General features: G+C 39.9%; 1 protein-coding gene across 1 annotated transcript in view; it reads left to right on the top strand.

The window, feature by feature from the left end:
• LOC126163083 (probable cytochrome P450 6a13) overlaps positions 1-25,376 on the top strand; it is a 74,608-nt gene extending 49,232 nt beyond the window's left edge. Inside the window, exons 5-6 of the mRNA XM_049919993.1 lie at positions 13,531-13,773; positions 23,095-25,376. Of these exons, the coding sequence (XP_049775950.1) occupies positions 13,531-13,773; positions 23,095-23,279 (428 nt within the window). The 3' untranslated portion in view covers positions 23,280-25,376. The remainder of the gene's footprint in view (positions 1-13,530; positions 13,774-23,094) is intronic.
• The last annotated feature ends 575 nt before the right edge of the window (positions 25,377-25,951 follow it).

Below are 25,951 nucleotides of genomic sequence, written 5' to 3'. Positions count from 1 at the left end.
GCTATAGATACAGCAATAAGGAATAGCGCAGTAGGCAGTACAGTTGAAGAGGAATGGACATCTCTAAAAAGGGCCATCACAGAAGTTGGGAAGGAAAACATAAATACAAAGAAGGTAGCTGCGAAGGAACCATGGGTAACAGAAGAAATACTACAGTTGATTGATGAAAGGAGGAAGTACAAACATGTTCCGGGAAAATCAGGAATACAGGAATACAAGTCACTGAGGAATGAAATAAATAGGAAGTGCAGGGAAGCTAAGATGAAATGGCTGCAGGAAAAATGTGAAGACATCGAAAAAGATATGATTGTCGGAAGGACAGACTCAGCATACAGGAAAGTCAAAACAAACTTTGGTGACATTAAAAGCAACGGTGGTAACATTAAGAGTGCAACGGAAATTCCACTGTTAAATGCAGAGGAGAGAGCAGATAGGTGGAAAGAATACATTGAAAGCCTCTATGAGGGTGAAGATTTGTGTGATGTGGTAGAAGAAGAAGCAGGAGTCGATTTAGAAGAGATAGTTGATCCAGTATTAGAATCGGAACTTAAAAGAGCTTTGGAGGACTTACAGTCAAATAAGGCAGAAGGGATAGATAACATTCCATCAGAATTTCTAAAATCATTGGGGGAAGTGGCAACAAATCGACTATTCACGTTGGTTTGTAGAATATATGAGTCTGGCGATGTACCATCTGACTTTCGGAAAAGCATCTTCCACACAATTCCGAAGACGGCAAGAGCTGACAAGTGCGAGAATTATCGCACATTCAGCTTAACAGCTCATGCATCGAAGCTGCTTACAAGAATAATATACAGGATAATGGAAAAGAAAATTGAGAATGCGCTAGGTGACGATCAGTTTGGCTTTAGGAAAAGTAAAGGGACGAGAGAGGGAATTCTGACGTTACGGCCAATAATGGAAGCAAGGCTAAAGAAAAATCGAGGCACTTTCATAGGATTTGTCGACTCGGAAAAAGCGTTCGACAATATAAAATGGTGCAAGCTGTTCGAGATTCTGAAAAAAGTAGGGGTAAGCTATAGGGAGAGACGGGTCATATATAATATGTATAACAACCAAGAGGGAATAATAATATTGGACGATCAAGAACGAAGTGCTCGTATTAAGAAGGGTGTAAGACAAGGCTGTAGCCTTTCGCCCCTACTCCTCAATCTGTACATCGAGGAAGCAATGATGGAAATAAAAGAAAGGTTCAGGAGTGGAATTAAAATACAAGGTGAAAGGATATCAATGATACGATTCGCTGATGACATTGCTATCCTGAGTGAAAGTGAAGAAGAATTAAATGATCTGCTGAACGGAATGAACAGTCTAATGAGTACACAGTATGGTTTGAGACTAAATCGGAGAAAGACGAAGGTAATGAGAAGTAGTAGAAATGAGAACAGCGAGAAACTTAACATCAGGATTGATGGTCACGAAGTCAATGAAGTTAAGGAATTCTGCTACCTAGGCAGTAAAATAACCAATGACGGACGGAGCAAGGAGGACATCAAAAGCAGACTCGCTATGGCAAAAAAGGCATTTCTGACCAAGAGAAGTGTACTAATATCAAATACCGGCCTTAATTTGAGGAAGAAATTTCTGAGGATGTACGTCTGGAGTACAGCATTGTATGGTAGTGAAACATGGACTTTGGGAATACCGGAAGAGAAGAGAATCGAAGCATTTGAGATGTGGTGCTACAGACGAATGTTGAAAATTAGGAGGACTGATAAGGTAAGGAATGAGGAGGTTCTAGGCGGAATCGGAGAGGAAAGGAATATGTGGAAATCACTGATAAGGAGAAGGGACAGGATGATAGGACATCTGCTAAGACATGAGGGAATGACTTCCATGGTACTAGAGATAGCGGTAGAGGGCAAAAACTGTAGAGGAAGACAGAGATTGGAATACGTCAAGCAAATAATTGAGGACGTAGGTTGCAAGTGCTACTCTGAGATGAAGAGGTTAGCACAGGAAAGGAATTCGTGGAATTCGTGGCGGGCCGCATCAAACCAGTCAGTAGACTGATGACCAAAAAAAAAAAAAAAAGGGACAACCAGTTTTGTACTGGTGGGAAGCATAGGACGGGGGGGGGGGGGGGAATCGTAGTGGGAAACAGAGATGAATACACTAAGCTGATTCAGGAGGATGTAGGTTGCAGCAGTTACATAGAGATGAAGAGGCTTGCACAGCATTGAGTAGCATGGAGAGCTGCATCAAACCAGTCTCTGGACTGAAGACCACAACAACATGGATCCACCACCTGGCAATGTAACACAATCTTTGTTACTAAAGAGTCAGATTCTTCATGGATATAATCCGATCAATTATTTTCGCACTTCTTTGTAACTGCGACAAATAAATTTGACTGAAATGAGCAAAAAGACTCCTGCCCAGCATCAACCGCATCACTTAAATTGAGTTCTCCAGGATCCAGACAGATGGTCAGAGGCTGTGACAAATCACATGACTGCAGCAGGTTTGTAACCACCTCCGAATGAAACAATGAATTTTTTCAACAATGGCGTATGTTGTATTTGATCCTGATGACCACAAAGCAAGCTACTCCAAGGACAGGCAGAATGACAATGGTTGCTTCGTACTGGATGATATTTATGACAATCATTCCGCTATGGGTTGTACCGTCGGATCAAAAGGAATTATTTGGGGACCATCAAGACTAGTGACTCCTCGAAAATATTATGCTGTATACATACCAGAAAATTTACACAGCGACATTACACACAGCAGTCGTAGAACTTGCCTGTCGGTCATACAGCGAACGTCGGAATTAATGTATAGCTAAAGCAGCGACATGTCGCTCAAAATTTGATTTCATAACCAGATTCGCTCGTCAAACCGAGCATCATTAGATAGGTAATTGTTGTCATGGTGGCAAAAAATTTGGGTGTCAAAAGTAACGTTCGGTGTCTCAGTCAAATACAAGTTTGACTCTGACTGTGCTACTGAATATTGCTTTTGACATCTGAATGTGTTGCCACCAGGACAATAATTATACGATGTTTCAAAAACAAAACAGTCTTGGTTGCAAAAAAATGGTTCAAATGGCTCTGAGCACTATGGGACTTAACTGGTGTGGTCATCATTCCCCTAGAACTTAGAACTACTTAAATCTATCTAACCTAAGGACATCACACACATCCATGCCCGAGGCAGGACTATAGCACCTAGAACCGCTCGGCCACTCCGGCCGGCTCTTGGTTGCAATATAATGATTATTTAATAATACTTTCCGGCCTTTTGGAGCATCATCAGATTATTAACAGAGAAAGAGAAAAAAGAAACATATTAACACGAAAAGGAGGCTTCTATCTACCCTCCGATTATCCACCTCTACAACAAGTAAACAAATAATTTACAAATCGTCGTAAAAAATGGTAAACTTATGTAGTATTCCGCAAATAAGCATTCGTCAAAATGTACGAATTCTGGCATGGACTTATTAGGGACGGCGGTTATCGCTAAAACATCAGGTTATATCGGTTTTTTCCCACGCCACTTTAACCTAGCTGTTAAATTCGCTCAAAATAACCGGGTTTTTATTTGTAGTATTTCCTGCAATAAACATAGAAATCGAACAAATACTGAAAAATTTAGATTCACTGCATGTCAAGGTAAATAGAATCACTTTATTAAATTTAATAGGCACACAAGAAACGTAGTCCATCCACTGTTTGCAGCTTTTCTCGAAGAGTGATAAGTGACTGTATACTACAAAAATCACCAGTATTCTTTTACTGATTTTTGTTTTCTGAAACTCTGCTCAACATTATATTGTAGTCGGGGATTATACCACTATTTGGGCATTACAAATAGTCGGTGCTAAAAGGTGAAAACTGAGGTAGCTATTTTTCTGTATGGCACCTTCGGAGGGATCTAAAACGATACATTTTTGTTTTCTTATGTGTTAGTTTTAGGTTATAAAACAGTTTACTTCGGTTCGTTAATGTAAATAAGTAATTAGAATTCTTTGAATTTATGGTTGCCATATGTGTTTCCTCTGATCTGGTCTGGAAGTCGCACTACCACTTCACTTACGAAACATAAGTACATTTTTGTATACCGAACTTTTCCCTTTACACTCTTCATTTTGTTTACCCCTCTTTTCGTGATGCACAATTACTCTTATGACAAAGATATTTGTTCGAAAACTGTGCTTTCAGATGCGAAAATATTGTGAGTTCACTGTGTCTCTCATTCTCTTTGGTTTGTTTACCTACATGTCGCCAACCTCATGACGTATATGCTGAAAGCTAGGTCTATTCATGATGATTATATCAGTGTGTGTGTGTGTGTGTGTGTGTGTGTGTGTGTGTGTGTGTGTGTGTGTGTGTGTGTGTATGAATGAGAGAGAGAGAGAGAGAGAGAGAGAGGGACAGCATTTACATTCGTATTCAACACTCTACGACTCACACTGAACAACCGCCTCCTCCCCACACTGCACACAAACACACACACACACACACACACACACACACACACACACACAAACACACACACACAGACACACAGATACAAACATCATGGATAGTTGTTAGTTTTCAGCAAATACGTCGTTAGGTTGACGACAGGTAGGTAAGCAAACGAAAGAGGGGGAGACACTGAGAACTCACAATATTTCCGCCTTTAAAAGCACAGTTTTCGAACAAACATCTATAACTTGTGCACCACAAAAATTAGGGTAAACGGGATAAACAGTGTGAAGGAAAAAGTTCGGAATATAAAAAGTGCTTATGTTTTGTAAATGTACTGGCTTCAAATGGCTCTGAGCACTATGGGACTTAACATCTATGGTCATCAGTCCCCTATAACTTAGAACTACTTAAACCTAACTAACCTAAGGACATCACACAACACCCAGTCATCACGAGGCAGAGAAAATCCCTGACCCCGCCGGGAATCGAACCCGGGAACCCGGGCGCGGGAAGCGAGAACGCTACCGCACGACCACGAGCTGCGGAATGTAAATGTACTGGTAGTGTGACCCCTAGACAATATGAGGGGAAACGTATATGCCAACCAAAAACGCGAAGAACTGTAGGTAACTAGATATTTACATAAAGAAACGCTACTTGAACTGAAACTAACACATATCAAAACGAAGCTGTGTAGTTTTAGATCCCTCTGAAGATGTCTTAGCGTAAAAAAAAAGTCGCGACCCATATCTGGTCGAAATAAATTACAATGCTGCAAGAAAAGACGGTTTTTATTTACAAAACAAATAAATCTTGGCAATGTTGCCAAGTGGAAAACGTGTCACCACAGCGTAATTACAATAATGATTTCTCATCTCTATGAAAGTACGCATATATTTTCGACAAATGCTGCCTTGCCACTTACAGTTGTTCCACTTGTATCTAGCAAATAGTTTTCTTTGTATTTACACAGTTATCTCCAGCAGTATAAACATGTAGACGAATGTATAAACACCTGAGGATGGGAAAAAGCCCGAAACCGGTCGTGTAACGAATAAATAATCTTTTAGTGTGACTAGTAGCGGAAATTTTTCTACGCCCTATAAAGGAACAGTCATCGAGTTCAACTATAAATAAAATTCACTAAAAGAAAAAAAGATGAGTATATTCAAAACTTACCGATTTAGCACATTTTGGTTGCCACAGTGAACTGCTTTTTTTTACTGTTGTCTTCGCTAATTTTCTTGCCTCTGTTGCTACTTGGATGAGAGTGCTCTTGCATACTTGTCTGCATACAATGGGGGCTTTATATTTTATATCTGAATTTTCGATATTTGTTTATTTACTTTTAATCCTCCTCAAAATTATTTGCCTAGCAGATTAATAATATCTTATCTGATCTGGCAGTTCATGATATTCTATACACTGTATGTTACAAAAATCTATGCCAGCACTCTTGCAGGTCACTATGTTTTCCGTTTATTCATCTTCTTTCTTTTATCTGTAATTCCGCATAAACATTTGTAGATTTTATTGTTGTTTATAGTAACTGTTCATCATATCTTAAATGTAGTAATCTCTACGTTATGTCAATCCGTGTCAACAAGTTGAAGTTACCCTTACTAAGCTTCACGTAGCGTACAGTTGTCCTACAATTCGACGTACATGGTTACATGTCTGTTTTGAGGAAACTAATGTTACACTTTTAACCTTGGTAAGCGTGGTCATGATTATGCGCTTCTACGTCTGCGAATGCCGATGTTTTCATGATAAGGTTTACGATTATGCTCCGGCGGCTTTGCACTTTTTGTCCCTTTTGTCTACAACTTTAAAATATTCGTATCGCGATATTTCCTTTATACGACCACGCCATATCTAGGACATTTCGACGAAGACAACGTAAGTTCTCCCTTACGACAATGTTTAAATTACTATTGCCTCAAAGGGTGAAACGTGTTATTAAATTATTACTGATTTGCAACCAAGAATGTTTCCCTGTTTAAATAAGTCGTAACAGTTGTTACACCTGGCTGTTAATTAAGTGGAAAAGATTTTAAATTATTCGATGTTGCTCGCGTTTAATGGGTGAAACTTGTTATAAAATCAAAATGTGTGTGGCCAATAGGTAGTTTACCTGTATGATAACAGCAATAGGTATCTCGATCCTAAATCGTATGTGTTAATTCCCTTAAGGAGATCTACAGTCAAATGGCTCTATTTTATTTAAATCCCAGTCGTTCTGGTAGCGTTGATAGCGAATGTTTTGATAACCTTATTTCCTGTCAACTGCCATGTCGTGACGTTCTAAGATTCTGCGTGGTGTCTGTTGTTCTAAGTCGTGTCTCCCTACCACTTTCGCGAAACGACGCTCTGAGCGTGTTTTATAGGGAATTGACTAGTTCGAACCTGGGACCTGTTGCTGGTAAGGAGACGCCAGACCACACATGACATGTAGAGTTCAGAACAGTTCAGTGAGACTAGCGATGATATAACTAAATACTTAATGACTTCAGCGTCAGCTCCACTCCACTCCCTGTAAAAGAATCTTAATACTAACTAAATTTAGTGGAAGGGGTTCAAGGCTTTCCTATTTTTAGTTAGCTGGTAAAATAACGTCGAAAAAGCAGTTAGTTATCCATTGGAAATTTTATTCTACTCCCGAAACATTGTTTATAAATTGCCCTTTTGATAAAAGGAAATATGTTAATACAGGATGATAAAAACCAACTGCGTTCAACAAAAATGTGAACGAATATTTCCCGAATGGGTTTCCAAGTTCTACAATGGATCGAAGGATGACCTACACCATAACACATCTATAATCTAGGTTTAAAATTAAGTTTAACAAAAGAGAAAACTATCAAAATGGTCTACAGGGACCCTCAGTTATCTTTAATTACTTATCTAACTTGTCGTAAATTACAGTGGCTGTTGTGGCTTCTCAATAATTATGTAACAGAAAAATCATAGCGTTTCAGATTTTAACTTACATAGCAAATGTGAATACCATGAGCTTCAATTGACGATCGACACTAGTATTACGTAAAAAGGGGATGTAACAGACGAGACTTCGGCAGTTCTGAGTGAAGCCTTATGCGCTCAAAAATGCGGCATTGCATGCGTTCACTACCTTGTTGGTGTTCATCAGGGGGCGGCGGCCGGCGCAGCTCCATACAGCTCGCCGTCTCGGAAGCAACTCTCCACTAACTTCTCCACACTACAATTTACCGAAGTTGGTTTAAAAAAACTATCTGGCTGTGTTTTCATCTGACCAATCAGGGTCTCAATGTTAACCTTAAGCTCCGCCTACAAAAATTATGTCTATCCAATGAGAAGCGTTATACTTTTCGTGGTGGGGCAATGTTTTTAACGTTTGCAACGTAACAGAGACGCTAAAACATGCGGCTGGTGTAGCCCTTTTGGAGTTATTGTAAGATCTATACTGTTCTTCTGGAGGGCTCTAGCTTTTAATATGGGCTGGGGGGTGGTCCTGGTGGTTAGCTGACAGCTTACAACGTATGTAATTTTGTATCACGCACTTCCATCCATTTTGTTGGTTCAGAGTTTTTATGCTTTCGCCCCAATCATATGTACTTATTGTACAATGGGTGTCGAGACATAGTACACTGTGTAAATACAGATTCCAGAGACCACTTTGTCGAGGCACATATCTGTCAGCCGTCGTCATTGATTACTTGCCTAGAAAACAAAACCTGTTGTGATAACTTTTATTTGACATGAGGCTACAAAAGTAAATTTTAAGGAACTGTATGATTATCATGCTCACCAGAAAGCCATTTCTGTACTTCTACATTTCCTACTTTTCCTCCAGGGATTCCCAAACCATTGACACTTATGTGATGTATGAACCCACCAGTAACGTAGCAGCCCGCATTTGAATTGCTTCGCTCTCTTCCCTCTGTCCAAAGAATAGATTTTATAGTCACCTGTTCAGGTTTGTATCATCCTCTTATCAATTCTACCTAGTTCTCCCTTTCATTCAACGGAAAATTAATCATTTTTTGGTAGTCTTAGTTCCGTCAAACTATCAACATTTCATTCTATTATCTTCTGCCTTGCCGTTAGCTGAAAAGGTTTAGAAATCTGTTTAAAGATTTATTTTATCCATTTTATTACAACCCTCACATATCTCATCAACTTAATCTCTGCTGCCTGTATAGATAATTTTCCATTTTTGTTATAGTCCATGATTTGAAACCATATACAAGAATAGGTAGAGCCGTAACTACGTTTATAACCTGTTTCTTGTTTTCCTTTCGTAAGTCCTTCTAATTGTTCTCCAGATAACTTTAAATTTATTAGCCTCGTTGTCAGTGTATTGGTAATTCAAGTGTTCTAAAAAATTTCATTTACTATTACTTCTGAACTGACTGGATTTTCTGTCTGAAAGCCTTTATCTTTGAAGTGTTTGATTATACAGCTAAACTGTAGTATATCCGATTGTGGCTCAATTTTTATACTGCTCTTTCTACGTTATCTGTCGTTTCCTTCATAATTATCTGATCATCAGCATAAATTGATTATTTAATGTTAAGCTAGATCATATTTTATTTCCTGTCTTTCACCTTTTCACCTTGTAACTAGGTCACCAACAGTTAAATCAATTAAATTTGGGTAGACTATACTGTTGTCCAACATGTTGGTTTATTAAAATTTCATCCAATATTGTTTAACCTGTAATTGTAACCATTTTCGAATTTTGATAGACTATAGACTCTTCATTGTATTAATAATGTGTTAGGAAAACTTTATATTTTATATTATTTTTGCAGAAAGTGTCTTTTTACATTATCAGAGGCTTCCTCACAATCAGTACATGCTGAAAGCCTTTCTAAGGAAAATTACTGAAGTTCCTCAATAATTGGTCTTATTATGAATATGTTATCATAGCGTTAATATCCCTTCACAAAAATTCATTGCTTCTCGAATATTGATTGTTCTCATGAAATTACTGCATCAGTTTGCAGTCTTCGATTAACAATTTTTTCCATACATTTTGTATCGTGTACTTAGTAAACTTATCCATGTGCAATTAACTGTATCTTTCCTGTTACCGTTTTTTAAATACAGAAATAACTTCAGTATGGAATAGTTCTTCTAACCCATATTCAGAAAACTGAGAAACCAAAATTCTAAACTGATTTCTCTATATTTGCTTAATACAGCATTATATCCATCCAGGTCAGTAGCATTCCTATTTTTTGTTACATTTAGGGGCCCTTTTAGTTCTTTTATGTCTATTCAAGCCACAGTGCTATTACCAGTTTTTATTAACTAATTTTCTTCACTATCTTCTCCATTCCTTAAATTTCCATAATGTTCTATGCATTGATTTTCTGTTGTTATATTAATATTTGCTATATCTTAATTCATTTCATGTTAACCATTAGCAATCTGTATATTCCTGGATTCAGCATGATGCCTTTTTATCAAAATTTTTGTATTATTTATTCCCTATTTATATATATATCCTAGGATTCACTGGTGTTTGTAAATAGGCATTATAAGCATTTTGTTTTTCTTTAATATTGTTGGCTATTTTTTCGTTTCATGTTTTCAGACCTCTTTTCTGGTCTGATACTTCCCTTTTCCAGTTTTTCTTCAGTACTGTGTTTAGTTTCAACCATTTGAAGTTTGCATGTAAATCTTTCTTGATGTAATTTCCATGTTCTTTCCTCTAACTGAAGATAAAATTTTGAGTTTTGTCCCTGTATTTTCTTGACATTGGTTTGTTTCCTTCGTTTTTTCCATATTTCAGTCTAGTAATTGAGAAGTGGCCAGAGCATGTATTATCTCTAATATTTATTTATTAGCTATTACAAAATCAATTACAGAGTGTGTGCATCTTGTGCTAAAGGTGTATTTCTCTAGGTATTTCCTTCTAATGAGTGTAATTGTAAATATTAGCTGATTAAGCATAAAAAAATTCTTTTGGGCCTTTTCATTAAGGTCATCTAACCCAGTATGCCTACTATATCCCCTACCGGTACCTCTTATGTTTTTGTATTTAAGTCTCCTAATGTCAAAAAATGGTTTTTATAGATTTATTAGCTTGATTGGCAGTTCATCATAAAATATTTCAGAAACTTGGTATTATCTTTCTTCCTCCTATGATGTGTTAATGTCCTCTACCAATTATAAATGTAGCGTTAGCTACCCTTTCCATCACATAATCATAAAAAAATCTTTATTTCTTTTCCGTTTACCATTTATAAGAATACCTCTTTCACTCACTTCTAATGGCATTTGTTCATCTCAAGTGTAAATTAGTGTATAATTATGTAAACCGTTTGTTCCTCTGTTTCCTCTTTCTGTGATTACACCAACATTTATTTTTCTTTATTTCATATTTTCTATATGTTCTGTTTGCTTTGCTTTAAAAACTCCACATGTATTCCAGGTATCTATACGTAAACTGTCTTTAGCACAAATTTGTTTTCTTGTACCATGGTCTTGTTGGCATCTTTGAGTACTTTCTGGCTTATTCTTAGGAAATGATGAATTGCAATTCTTTTGCTATTGATGGGCAGCCAGAACATTGCACGCCCTCCATTGTGAAGGACTATGTGTTAAATCGGAATACATTCTCCTCTGTAGATAGCCGACCAAGGTTTAAGAGTTCTACCTCACATTTTAGTCTCTGTTTATTGAATTCCAGCAGAGAAGGTTACTTCTTTCGCTCTTTAAGTCATTGTAGAGAGCGCCTGGTCGCTGGTGAACCTCCTGCTTTCTCAGTCGGTCTTGGGACTGGCTACAGTGCCTATGCCTTGGAAATGTATAACACTACTCGGATTCAACCTAAAGCGCACACTACTTCCCTTTATCGATTTTGGTAAATCATCATTGCAGTCTTTTATGAACTACAACTGTCTCTCAGTTGGGCCATTTACAGATTTCAGTATAAGAAATGGTGTTGACAAAATTTCCACTTTCACGCTACTACGAAGGATATGGCTTAAGAAATTACTCACTAAAGAGAAACGTACTAGAAAGAGACTCAAACATTATTACAAAAACACTGTTCAATCCCCTTATCGATAATTTTGGAGGCTTTTAATATTTTCTTCACGGTGCAGTCAGTTTCCAGTTTGGATTCAAGAGAATAATGGAATCAAAAGTAGCCATGGGAACAGAACGAGAGATAGGTAGAATAAACAGAAACATTAGCTCAAAATCAGATGTGGAACTGAAATAAAGGATCAAAAGTATTTGTGACTGGTTGTATTATTCACCAACTATCATTAACAGCCGAAAAGTGTACGAGATCCAGTTTGCATAAAATAACGTAAAGGATTTTTCGGAATTGGTAAAGACACATTGGAGGCATTGTAATCATCGATTCCATTGACCACCCTAGACCTATTTTTCAGTCGTGGATCTGGCTATCTTCTTCAAAAAGTAACGATCACCAAAGCGTTAGCGTATGCTGTTTTGACCAGTTTCTATTCGCTTGTAATACAAAGCTTTTAATTTTGGGCTGGATTTTCCCTGCTCCTGTGGCGAAAAGCGTAAGATATCCCAAAAAATCATCTGCCCTTACCTGCCCAAAGTGATTCTTCGATGTACAGTTGATTAATACATTTGCAAATTGTGAACTTGTGCTTGACAAAATGTCCTTTTCCATAGAACTGGAGAAGAAGTACTGTGTGCTATAATTGCTACCTTTCTGCAAAAGTTGAAGACTACTGAGGTAGTCCACGTTAAGTTGTAAAAAGAAAAGAAAGCTTAGTCCCTACTCTTACTATCTGTGTGCGGTCCATTGACCCATCACGTCACTCGAACAAAGTGGTCTGTGGAAACAACAAGAGATTTAATTAAGCAAACTGAACGAAACAACCGGTTTGCATTAGGTACTGAACGAACTTACAATGCAAAAGTAATATTTTACAAAGTTTATTGTAGTCTTCCTTTTCACATTATATCTGCTTTTAAGCCCCAGGGGCACACTTTCCTTCATTCTACCTAGCCCGTATCTCATGCAGCTAATTTTCACATGAAATGGAACAAAACTGGCGACATATCTCATGAAAAATTATCAAAAATTTTAAAAAGTGCCATATAAGAACCACCATAATTTTGATTCGTTTCAGGCTTGCGTACCGTATTTAGGGTTGCATTTATGATAAATTGGTGAAGCGCAAGTGCCATAAATGTGTGAAAAGTTGGTTACTTCATTGAAGGAATTACACTGAGCTCGCAGCTGCTGGAGCCTCTAACAACCCTACCACAACAAAGGCCAAAATTTAATAATGATTGTGGTGTTGCTCACGCTGCTAAATACTGCATTTTCTGGCAGCAACAAAGTTATTATGTGGCAGGTGTCATTACAGCACAGTTAATAAAGTCATTCCATGTAATAATGAATAAACTAGGCACTCACCTTTTCGTGTTTCCCACGCTGGTCTCGTTGTAAAATCATGGCTCAATCGTCGAAAATCTAGGTGTTGATGATTCCAAGCTCGGATGCAAAGAGGCCTAGGTTTTATTATATGATATTCGAAAGTTTTGTAGATGCGCTTCACAAACCATTCTTGAAGATTAAACCTTTGAAAGTTAGCACAATGGTGATGTATAAATTAATCAGCACTCCGAATTTAAGTTACACTTCCTTTTTATTTCTTTTGTTGCAATATCATGTCACACACAAAACATCACTTCACAATATAAAACATACTTGAAAACATCTTCCTCACTGTTAAAGTTCACTTTTTATAAGCTGACTACACTATGCGTCTTTTCAACATGACGTCCAAGGCTCGACTTTTTCCAGGTCCGACTCTCTAACTAATAACCACGCCCAAAAATCAGAGTTACAAGTACATCAAAGATCGTAGTGACAAAAGAAAGAACACACGTAACAATAATATCATTGCAACATAAACATATCGATGTATAAAAGTACCTCTACATTAATGAAATCAAATCTAAATGTTGTCTCAGAAATACGTTAACTACTTTACAGAAACACTTTAGAATATTGCTGGTATCGAGAGGTTGAGTTGAGGTGATGTAATGGTTACGTAATTCAAGTACCATTACAAGCCCCTGACTGTTTTCCCCTCGGCAGAGACTCTACGCCTGTACCCGCCAATGGGCTTCCTAATGCGGCAGTGTACGGGGGAGCCGTACCAGGTGCCGGGCAGCGACCTGCGCCTGCGCGTGGGGGACGTGGTGTACGTGCCGCTGCTGTCGCTGCACCGCGACCCGCGCCTCTTCCCTGAGCCGCTGCGCTTCAACCCGGAGCGCTTCAGCGGCGGACACGCCCACCCAGCCTACCTGCCGTTTGGCGCCGGACCACGAACCTGTCTCGGTGAGTGACCTAGCATTACAGACAAGTCGTGGTTCATATACGTGGACGGCAATCAATATGTATACAAAAAGGAAGAACGAATTGTTTTTGTGGAAATCGATATACACTACCGGCCATTAAGATTGCTACACCACGAAGATGACGCCCTACATACGCGTAATTTAACTGGCAGGAAGAATATGCTGTGATATGCAAATGAGTAGCCTTTCAGAGCATTCACACAAGGTTGGCGCCGGTGTCGACACCTACAACGTGCTGACATAAGGAAAATTTCCAACCGATTGCTCATACAAAAGCAACAGTTGATCGGCGTTGCCTGGTGAAACGTTGTTGTGATGCCTCGTATAAGGAGGAAGAATGCGTACCATCACGTTTCCGACTTTGATAAAGGTCGGATTGTAGCCTATCGCGATTGCGGTTTATCGTATCGCGACATTGCTGCTCGCGTTGGTCGATAACCAATGACTGTTAGCAGAATATGGAATCGGCGGGTTCAGGAGGGTAATACGGAACACCGTGCTGGATCCCAACGGCCTCGTATCATTAGCAGTCGAGACGACAGGCATCTTATCCCCATGGCTGTAACGGATCGTGCAGCCACGTCTCGATCCCAGAGTCAACACATGGGGACGTTTGCAAGACAACAACCATCTGCACGAACAGTTCGACGACGTTTGCAGCAGCATGAACTATCGGCTCGGGGACCATGGCAGCGGTTACCCTTGACGCTGCATCACAGACAGGAGCGGCTGCGATGGTGTACTCAACGACGAACCTGGGTGCAAGAATGGCAAAACGTAATTTTTCGGATGAATCCGGGTTCTGTTTACCGCATCAAGATGGTCGCAACCGTGTTTGGTGACATCGCGGTGAACGCACATTGGAAGCGTGTATTCGTCATCGTCATACTGGCGTATCACCCGGCGTGATGGTATGGGGTGCCATTGGTTACACGTCTCGGTCACCTCTTGTTCGCATTGACGGCACTTTGAACAGTGAACGTTACATTTGAGATGAGTTACGACCCGTGGCTCTACCCTTCATTCGATCCCTGCGAAACCCTACATTTCAGCAGGATAATGCACGACCGCGTGTTGCAGGTCCTGTGCGGGCCTTTCCGAATACAGAAAATATTCGACTGCTGCCCTGGACAGCACATTCTCCAGATGTCTCACCAATTGAAAACGTCTGGTCAATTGTGGCCGAGCAACTGCCTCGTCACAATACGCCAGTCACTACTCTTGATGAACTGTGGTATCGTGTTGAAGCTGCATGGGCAGCTGTACCTGTACACGCCATCCAAGCTCTGTTTGACGCAATGCCCAGGCGTATCTAGGGCGTTATTACGGCCAGAGGAGGTTGTTCTGGGTACTGATGTCTCAGGATCTATGCACCCAAATTGCGTGAAAATGTAATGACATTTCAGTTCTAGTATAATATATTTGTCCAATGAATACCCGTTTATCATCTGCATTTCTTCTTGGTGTAGCAATTTTAATGGCCAGTAGTGTATTATTTCTGAAATTATACCTCCTGACAAAAACAGTGAACCACGCAGATGAAAGGACGAAACGCAATGAACCTTAACGATTTGAGAAGGTATGTGATGTTATTTCAACAATTACAAAATCGAGTCAAAACTTGGCGATATGAGCTCACTTATCAGCATGACGTTCCAAATACTCTGGACTCGATACATTCACTAATTCGTTTGTGAAGATCATCATAAAGAACTTCCATTTTCTGCTATAGCTAGATGGGACACGTCTGTAGTACAACTCTGAAATATAGAAAGGTCTTGGTCGCACAATTCTTTTGAAGATGGATAACACGACAGAGAAATAAACGAGCAGAGGAGAAAAGCAGAAGAGTTTTGGAAGATTGTCAGAAGCCTGATATGGAGAAAGGGTGTACTCCAAATCAGTAAAATGGTTATACATGGCGGTCCATTGGCAGTGACCTAGCCAAATTTCTAACGAAATAAGGGTCAAACGAAAAAACTACAAAGAACGAAATTTGTCTAGCTTCAAGGGGGAAACCAGATGGCGCTATGGTTGGTCCGCTAGATGGCTCTGCCATAGGTCAATCGGATATCAACTGCGTTTTTTTAAATAGGAACCCAAATTTTTATTACATATTCGTGTAGTATGTAAAGAAATATGAATGTTATAGTTGGATCATTTCTTTCGCATTGTGATATATGGCGCTGTAATTGTCACAAACATATGGCTCACAATTTTCGACGAACAGTTGGTAACAGGTAGGCTTTCTAATTAAAATGGAGAACGTAGGTACGTTTGAACATTTTATTTCGGCTATTCCAATGTGATACATGTAGCTTTGTGAACTTATCATTTCTGAGAACGCATGCTTTTACAGCGTGATTAACTGTAAATGCCACATTAATCCAATAAATGCTCAAAATAGTGTTCGCCAACCTCAATGCATTTAGCAATACGTGTAACGATATTCCTCTCAACAGCGAGCAGTTCGCCTTCCGTAAAGTTGGCACATGTATTGACAGTGCGCTGACGCATGTTGTCAGGCGTTGTAGGTGGATCACGATAGCAAATATCCTTCAACTTTCCACACAGAAAGAAATCCGGGGACGTCAGATCCGGTGAACGGGCGGCCAATGTATGGTGCTTTGACGACCAATCCACCTGTCATGAAATATGCTATTAAATACCGTTTCAACCGCACGTGAGCTATGTACCGGACATCCATCATGTTGGAAGTACATCGCCATTCTGTCATGCAGTGAAATGTCTTGTAGTAACACCAGTAGAACATTACGTAGGAAATCAGCATACATTGCACTATTTAGATTGTCATCAATAAAATGGGGGCCAATTATCCTTCCTCCCATAATGGTGCACCATACATTAACCCGCCAAGGTCGCTGATGTACTACTTGTTGCAGCCATCATGGATTTCCCATTGCATATTATTCCGGTTTACGTTACCGCTGTTGGTGAATGACGCTTCGTCGCTAAATAGAACGCGTGCAAAGAATCTGTCGTCGTCCCGTAATTTCTCTTGTGCCCAGTGGCATAACTGTACACGACGTTGAAAGTCGTCGCCATGCAATTCCTGGTGCATAGAAATATGGTACGGGTGCAATCGATGTTGATGTAGCATTCCCAACACCGACGTTTTTGAGATTCCCGATTCTCCCGCAATTTGTCTGCTACTGATGTGCGGATCAGCCGCGACAGCAACTAAAACACCTACTTCGGCATCATCATTTGTTTCAGGTCGTGGTCGACGTTTCACATGTGGCTGAATACTTCCTGTTTCCTTAAATAACATAACTATCCGGCGAACGGTCCGGAAACTTGGAGGATGTCGTCCAGGATACCGAGCAGCATACATTGCACACGACCGTTGGGCATTTTGATCACAATAGCCATACATCAACACGACATCGACCTTTTCCGAAGTTGGTAAAGGGTCCATTTTAGCACGGGTAATGTATCACGATGCAAATAACGTCCGCACTGGCGGAATGTTACGTGATACCACGTACTTATACGTTTGTGCCTATTTCAGCTGCATCTGTCCCAAAGCGAAAAAAGTGGTCCAACTAAAACATTCATATTTCTTTACGTACTAAACGAATATGTAATAAAAATGGGGGTTCCTATTTTAAAAAATGGAGTTGATATCCGTTTGCCCTATGGCAGCGCCATCTAGCGGGCCAACCATAGCGCCATCTGGTTTCCCCCTTCAAGCTAGACGAGTTTCGTTCTTTGTAGTTTTTTTTTGTTTGATACTTATTTCGTGAGATATGTGGCCCAATCACTATCAACGTACCACCCTGTGTACCGGTCATACTCTGTCCCGATCCTGACGTATGCATCAGAAACCTGGGTTGTGAAAGGAAGAGAGAAGAGCAAAGTATAAGCTAGTGAGATGAAATTCTTGAGAAACAGTATTGGATTGACAAAGATAGACAGGTTAAGAAATGAGAGGATCAGAGATGTAATGAAGGTGGAACCATTACAGAAGGAGATAGAGAAATCAAGGCTGAGATGGTATGGACACGTTAAGAGAATGGAGGAGAAGAGGATACCCCGGAGGATCCACGAGATGGAACTTCAAATGGTTCAAATGGCTCTGAGCACCATAGGACTTAACTCTTGAGGTCATCAGTCCCCTAGAACTTAGAACTCCTTAAGCGTAACCTACCTAAGGACATCACACACATCCATGCCCAAGGCAGGATTCGAACCTGCGACCGTAGCGTTCGTGCGGTTCCAGACGAGAGCGCCTAGAACCGCTCGGCCACTCAAGCCGGCGAGATGGAACTGGAAGGAAAGAGACCAAGAGGAAGACCGAGAGACAGATGGCTGAAAGGGCTAGAGGAATGCATCCAGAAGAAAGGAGAAGCCTGGACCAAGATGAAGACAGAGGGATGGTGGCAAGACGGAAGATGATGGAGAGGCCTATGTTCCACACAGACTCGGCCAGAGACTGGAAAGTGTACAAGATGATGATGATGATGATGACATAAACTATTACAAATGTTAACATGCTTTACACAAAGCCCAATAATCAATTTTATTGTACATTATTTACTTGTGAGAATTGTGCGACCAAGACCCTTCAATATTTCAAAGTTCTACCTAATCCTCGACGATGGAACTATTTCTACATCACGTAATTCACATCTGTAGTAATTTGACCTTCTTACCTTGCGTACCGGCACTGGGATGGCATATATGTCGAAGGTGGAACCAGACATGTTGTATTAGGAACAGATTTGGCCATCTTTTTGACAATGGGATTACCTCAAAGGCACACATACATTTCATAAAGAACGTGCCATGTGTGAATGAGAATTGTCCTGTTGAAGACTAGTAACCAATCCTGTCGCATCTGGTGTAACATTTGAGGACACACAATGTCCATGTGACCTATTGCTGTTCTGTCAGCATTCCCTCAATGACTACCAGTCGTGACCTGAAGTCATATCGTGCGTTTCCTAACAGAATTACACCAGGAGTATTCAATTTCCGCACTATAAGAGGATTGAAGGGCGATCTGTTTCAGTCGCTAAAAACTATTGAAAAGCCAAGACGGCACAATATATTTTGTATCCAACACAACTGGTTTCAATAGTCTTTCCTGCCATCTTCATGTCTTAAACATCTTTTTGTTGTGACACTTGTTCATTTTACGCTGAACCTCATGCACACGATGTCAAGTGGACGACAAACGTTTATAAGGTGCTGAGGTTTATCCCTTTGACACCTCGTGCGTGAGTTTCAGCTTAAAATGAACATGCTTTACTACAAAAAGATGTGTAATAACTGAAGATGACAGAAAAGGCTGTTGAAACTGGTAGTCTTGAACGAAAAATATTATGTGTGCTCTTATCTTTTGAGTGGTTTTTGACACCAGGAATAACACCACTGTGTCTCCTCAAAGCAGTGGAAGGATGGGACCTCTTCCAGGTCACCGCCATCCTCACGATCCAACGCTGGACATTATCTATTCGTAACATTGTCTATTCATCAACAAGAACCAAATGGAGATCTTGAGTTTTTGCAAACATTTTCTGACACATCTGGCGTACAGTTAACGCACCACTCCAGAACCGTCCTTTGTGTTTTGATGAGAACGATAGCCTGCACTTTAGGCAGAAGTCCCCTAGTTCAAATGCTGCTCTTCTCTACCCAGTGATGCATAACTACACAGAATGTTGCTCGGAGTCCATTACCTGTCGTCGGATGACAGCTGAAGATGTGAAAGTGTTGCGATGTAGCTGGCGCACAATACGGCGGTCCTCCCTCCTGGCGGGCAGACGTGGATGACCGGAACCCTGACAATGACTATGCTTGCTCTCACGTTCCCATGAACTCCAACAGTGGGCCACTGTTACACTTGCATAATACACCTCGATATTCCACGACTCGACCATCTGACTAAATGGAGATCCACAATGACGCCCCGTTCATTGCCATCACCTGCTGATAACATCGTCTCTTGCGAGAACGCGATGACTTCATCTCCTACGCAGTGACAGCCCAAAATCAGACCCCGTTCATGCCCCTTGTACATCTTACGAGGTCTGGTAACAACACTAAAACTGAACAGCACTAAAGCTGCCTGGTACCCATTCCACCTGTCAGAGAAATTTTCGACTCTACTCGCTTGCATACCTTCCGATAATGTGTATATGCACTAAAATTGACATCCACTCTCGTCTTCCGAGTACTTCAGTTTTTGGCAGGCAGTGTAGTTTTCTTTAAAAGATGTAAACTTCTTCATGCCCTCGTAGTATTTCAGGAAACTTTTTTCCGTCCCCGTTCTTGTTGATACTTCAAAAAATATGTTTTTTGATGGTTTCAGCAGGTTTTCAAGTCATCAAAATCGCTATGCACTTAAATCGTGTGTAGCATAAGCGAACAAAAGCAATTCCTTGGTCGATATAATATGTGGATACCGACATTGACGTATTAATTCGATATTTTTCTCCGTCAAGCACTTAATAGTTTGACGCGCTCTTTGTCAGATAGCACTGTAGCCACGAATAACAAGTGCTATGATTACGAGAGTATTTCGTATTTCGTTGGTGCCTTCTGACAAACAAATTATTGTATATCATTCAGAGTTAACTATTTTTTGGTCCTTGCAAGCAAAGGTCGTCACATGTGTGGTGCAATTAGCGAAACAGACGATGATTACGTTAGAAGTACATCGCAAAGAAACTACTGTAATTGTTTTCAGTTCATTTGGACAACCCAGAACACCGAGTGAAGCTTAAATTTCTATTAAAGCGTTACATAATGTTTCTCCATTTTATGAGAATTTCCTCACTGCAAACGACATTCGGCTATACTTGAACTTCGATCAAATGTCTTAGATATGTTTACGTATGACTCCATCTTGTACGTAGTAAGACACATGCCGATGCTCTCCAGTCTTCAATGAACGTCGCAATAAAACCCAATTTTGGTTCAGCTTCACGAAATTCATCGTAGAAACTAGCACGATCACAATGAAATGTTACAAGCCAATTGTAAGTGTAAACAGTCTTTCCTGAGGGTACTTTATTTGCAGCATTTTTATATTATCTATTTTTGTCAATTACATTCAATATCTCCTGTATTATCTAAGGATTTCTATGAGGCCTTGCCGTTTTACCTACTTGATCCTCTTCCGCTCTCACTATTTCATATCTCAAGACTACCCCATTCATTTTCTACCGTATTGCGATCCCCTATTGTAGTCGACCAGAGTCTACTGCTCCCCTGGTATTCTCAGCAACTAATAGCTCTTTCAACTTATCCAGATGCCATCTCTTTAATTTTCTATCTTTTTGCAGTTTTTCCGTTTTTATCTACAGTCCATAACCAATAAACTGTGGTCGGAATCCACATCTGACCCTGCAAATATCTTACACTTTAAAATCTTTTTTATAATTCTCTGTCTTATCATTATAGAATCAATCATAAACCCTCTGGTTTCTTCAGGTCTCTTCCAAACATTCAAACTTAGCTCACAATCCTTAAATCAACTATCAGCTATTATTAAATTATGCTCTGTGCAAAATTCTACCAAGTGGCTTCCTCTTTCACTCATATCCCCTCAGTCGCCATACACATAGGCCTACTCTTTTCTTCCTCTTCCCACTATCAAATTCAGGTTCCCCATCACAATTAAGTTTTCGTCTCCCTTAACTATTTGAATAATTTCTTCAAACCCTTCATCTGTGGAGCTACTTAGTATATAAGCTCGTTCAACTGTGGTTTGGTGTGTCTATCTTGGCTATGATAATGAGTTCACTATACTGTTCCTAGTAGCTTACATGCATCCCTATTTTCTTAATCACTATTAAACCCAGCCCTCCATTAGCCCTACTGGATATTGTGTTTATAATCCTGTAATCACCAGACCAGAATTCCTGTTGCTCCTCTAACCAAACTTCACTAATTCCCACTGTACCGAACATCAACCTATCCATTTCCTTTTTTAAAATTTTTAACATATCTGCTCGGTTACGGGATCTAACATTCCACACTCCGATCCATACCTGTAATGACGAAGCCCCCATAAGTAGCTCCCACCTTGAAATTTGAATGGGGGCTGTTTATGTCTGTACTAATGGTGCCTTGCTGGTGACGCATTTATAACATAATCGTGTTGTGACTGGCACACACATAATCACCTGATGGGAGGAAAGCAGTGATTGAGAGGGGAGCATGACAAGAGTGCAGCCGATATCTCATGATATTCAATCTGTATATAAAGTGAGCAGTAGAGGAAAACAAAGAAAAATTTGAATAGGAATTCAAGTTCACAGAGAAACACTTTGAGAAGTTCTGATGACAATGTAATTATGAGAGACAGCAAATAACTTGGAAGATAAACAGAATGGACATTGTCTTAAACACCAAAAAAAGCACAACAAGGATAATATAATGCATAATCAGGTGATGCTGAGGAAATAAGACGCAGACTAAAATATGAGTTTTGCCATTTGGGTAGCAAAATGACTACTGATGGCCAAAGAAGAGAGGATATGAAATGTAGACTCGCAATGCCCAGATAAGTGTTTGTGATTAAGAGTAACTTGTTAGTATCGAAGATAGATTACGAAGTATTTTCTGAAAATATTTGTATGAGCGTAGCCAAGTATGGAAGAGAAACGTGAACTATAATTAGTTTACACAAGACGAGAATAGAAGCTTTTGAAATGTGGTGCTACAGAAAAATTCTGACGTGTAAATGTGTTGATCATGGGTACTGAAATGATTTGGGGAGAACAGAAATTTGTGACATGACTAGAAGAACAGATCGGTCATAGTATACTTTCTGAGTCATCAATGGATCAACAGTTTAGCATTAGAGGGAAGTGTGCAGGGTAAAATTCATAGAAGAAGACGAAAAGATGAATACAGTAAGCAGATTCAGAAGGTTGTTGTAGTTACATGCGAGTGCAGGCTTTCTCGGCGAATTTCATATATGAAGTCTTCACAGGTTGTCAGCCGAGTTGCATCGTCGTCTCGTAGCAACGTTTCGATGCAATGCGTCTCCATCATCTTCAGGCGAAGATGATGGAGACGCATTGAGATGAGGAGGCTCGCACATGATCGAGTACCACAGTGAGCAGCATCAAACGAGTCACCGGACTGAAGACTGCAAAAACACAACGCACTGTTTAAGTAATCACTCCTGTTGTTAAAATTTTTTTGAGACTCCTTTGTGTAATTCTCGTTATCTGTTATGGTAATAATGTCTCCTATTACATTAATGTGACTGTCGTTTTGTCGGTAGAACAGCTGCAAGCAGTTGAGTTGTACTGTTCTACAGGTCAGACGTTCTCTCTGGTCGAGGTGAAAGCTGGGCTGGCGGCTCTGCTGTCGCGCTTCGAGTTCTGGGGGTGCGCGCGCTCAGCTGGCAGTCCAATCCCGCTGGAGCCTCGCAAGGTCATCCTGGCGGCAGCCAATGGGCTGTATGTCCGAGTCACACCCAGAGCGTGGCTGCCTGTCAACTGAGCGCCTGAAGATACGCAACAGTTCAGAAACGTTACGCTGCTGTTTCGGGCATCTCTGTTACATCTGTCCTAGTAGTCGGTGGCAGGTGACACATTTGTACCATAACTAGTCTGTTTCTGGCAGAGTAATCCCCCTAGAGTAATTTGACATTGTACTAGCATCACAGAGGGTGAAACTTACGTATGTAGGTCCATGAAGTGAGCGTCTCACAGCGACAAAGCTGGAGAAATGCGTATGTCAAAAAAATACAACAGCTGGTGCCACTCGGTGCTGTACTCTTTCTTGCTAAGTCATTGCTAATTCAATCTCACACTGGTTATACACATCATGTTCCTGACACTGACAGCTCTACACGCAGCTGCCGAAGATGCTCTGGGGTATGCAGCTGCTATAATGCAAGCGATAAGTTGACTCCTACTCTTGCAGTGCCCCAGACCCAGCTGAGTGGCATGAGATAATTCCTCTTCACTCACCCTCAGTTATGCAACTGAAGGTAAGTGTCTGTTCAGAAACTTTAAGTTTGGTGTTGTGATAAATCATCTGGAAACACAGCCCCACACCAGCTGCACAAGGGTCTTGCTTGTTTCAGTTATGCGAATTCTGTCCACTGATATGTTCGTTATACTTCAGTTCAAAAGTGGCTTAATTATATATGGATATAGTATCCGTGCACTCATATTAGAAAGTTGTATCCTGACACAATAAATCTGCCGCAATACAGCTGAAAGAGTAGACGAAATAGTCAAATGGATGAGAGATAATTATATATTTAAAGTTGTGAGACATTACTTCGTTCAAAGGGCATTTTCAGATACAATTTACTCTTCTAATAGCGCCTCCATTTCGTTGTTGTAATTTTCCAAGTTGTACATAAAAAATTACATTATTTGTATGCTGTGTTTTGTACTGATTATATGTAACCAAGGTTTTACAATTTTCATTTTTATCACATTTAAATGCATACCCAGTGTCATGTATAATGATTTCTTTTTGTACATTCATTTCTTACGTTAATTGTTTTAGTTTGTTGTAACGTTACACACATGCAGGCGAGCGGTTTGGCCGCTTAGAGTTGGTACTTAGAGAGGTGAACCTGATTGCATGGCTGAGTGCGAGTCAGTGGGGATAGGAAGTCATGCGGGCTCACCAGGTAAGCTCAGGTAACAAGGCAATCAGCCTCAGTTGCTGGAAATGGGTACATCCTAATGGAGATGAAGATGACAATGGTTACTCACATGGTTGGTGTAGGAGATGTAGGAAAAATGGCGAACTTTAAGAGAGTCTGAACTAAGGCAGCTTATTGCTCACAGAAATACTACAGTAAATGACAGTTACATAATATAGCAAATCTGAATACAGCAGCTATGTCAGAAAAATGAGGCACATCCCGTAAAACAATAATATTTTCAATAAGTTAAAAAATGCAAAATTTAATATTTTACAGTCACTAAATGTTTTCACAATCAGCATTTGAATTAACGACTTTTAAATGGTTCATGCAGTATCAACAAACGATACCTCAGATAACAGCTTTGCACTATAGCTACCATTCCTGAATTTCAATCGTCTGTATCTACTTTTTTTATTGATTTATCATGTTTTGAGATCTCTTAATTATGCAGTAGTTCGTCCAAACATCATATCCTGTACAGTAACTCAGCATTAATACGTCATATCTTGTTGTATTTGTGTAGTTATTCAAGGAATATTTTTTCCATGTTTGCCAGTAACTTAATTTAAACATAATTACAACCGTACAAAAAAAAAAAATTAAAACCGGTCGGTCACATATGTTAGCTGACACCGCTACTGAAAAGAGTACCAAAAGACGTTTCTTCCTACCAGACATCAATAATTGTGTAAGCAATACGTAACTAAAATCAGTTGTCATTCAATGTGAGTGCACTTGCGTAAGAGTAACCGTCAGTTTATTTTTGAACAAACTTAAACTTATATTTATTGTAAATCATCTGAATGTTACTGAATGTTTATAACAATTTTTTATTTAAATATTGTTGTTATAGTTTAGTTTAGGGCAGAAAGTGTGAGTCTGAGTCAAAACCATGTCTCGAGAATTTAAGAAAGATGTACTTTTGGTGGGGAGAAGCAACCAGTGGTGGAACACTAATGGAGTCCGGACAAATACTTTTAGAGTGGGGCGCTCAACAGAACGATTGGCAACATTTACGCCAGTTCTTAAAGGAGGAAGACCTGCCTGTGAGTTAGTGAGATTTTCGTCCGTGTGGGGAACTGATATTGGATGAGGAACTGCTGCTAAAAGGCCTTAACTTTTAGTCACTTTCCATTGAGATTTGGTGGAAGACAGAGCTTTCTGTGTAACATGGGCTATTTGATGGTGTGGGTAATTGATTCTGGGTGGTGAACGGTCCTCACACTACTTTAAATATTGATGGGACACTGACTCTCATGAGGAACAAATGTGCTTCAGTCCAGAGTTTTAACTTATCCGCTGGCATTACAGAATTGAGAGTATAGAGAGTATGAGTTCCTACTCGTTATCTCTCATGTGGTATTTTGTAGATCATCGTAATGAACTCTGGATTATTTTGAGTGGGCTAATATTTCGTGCACTGTTATCACGATAAAGATTTAGTTTGTCACATGTCTTGAATGACTACTTAGCTTGGGGATTTTGTTACCACTCTCGTAAT

The sequence above is a fragment of the Schistocerca cancellata genome, chromosome 2 (assembly GCF_023864275.1).
Source record: "Schistocerca cancellata isolate TAMUIC-IGC-003103 chromosome 2, iqSchCanc2.1, whole genome shotgun sequence".
Lineage (NCBI taxonomy): Eukaryota > Metazoa > Arthropoda > Insecta > Orthoptera > Acrididae > Schistocerca > Schistocerca cancellata.
The sequence above is the reverse complement of the archived record's forward strand: the minus strand, read 5'-3'. Positions and strand labels throughout refer to the sequence as shown.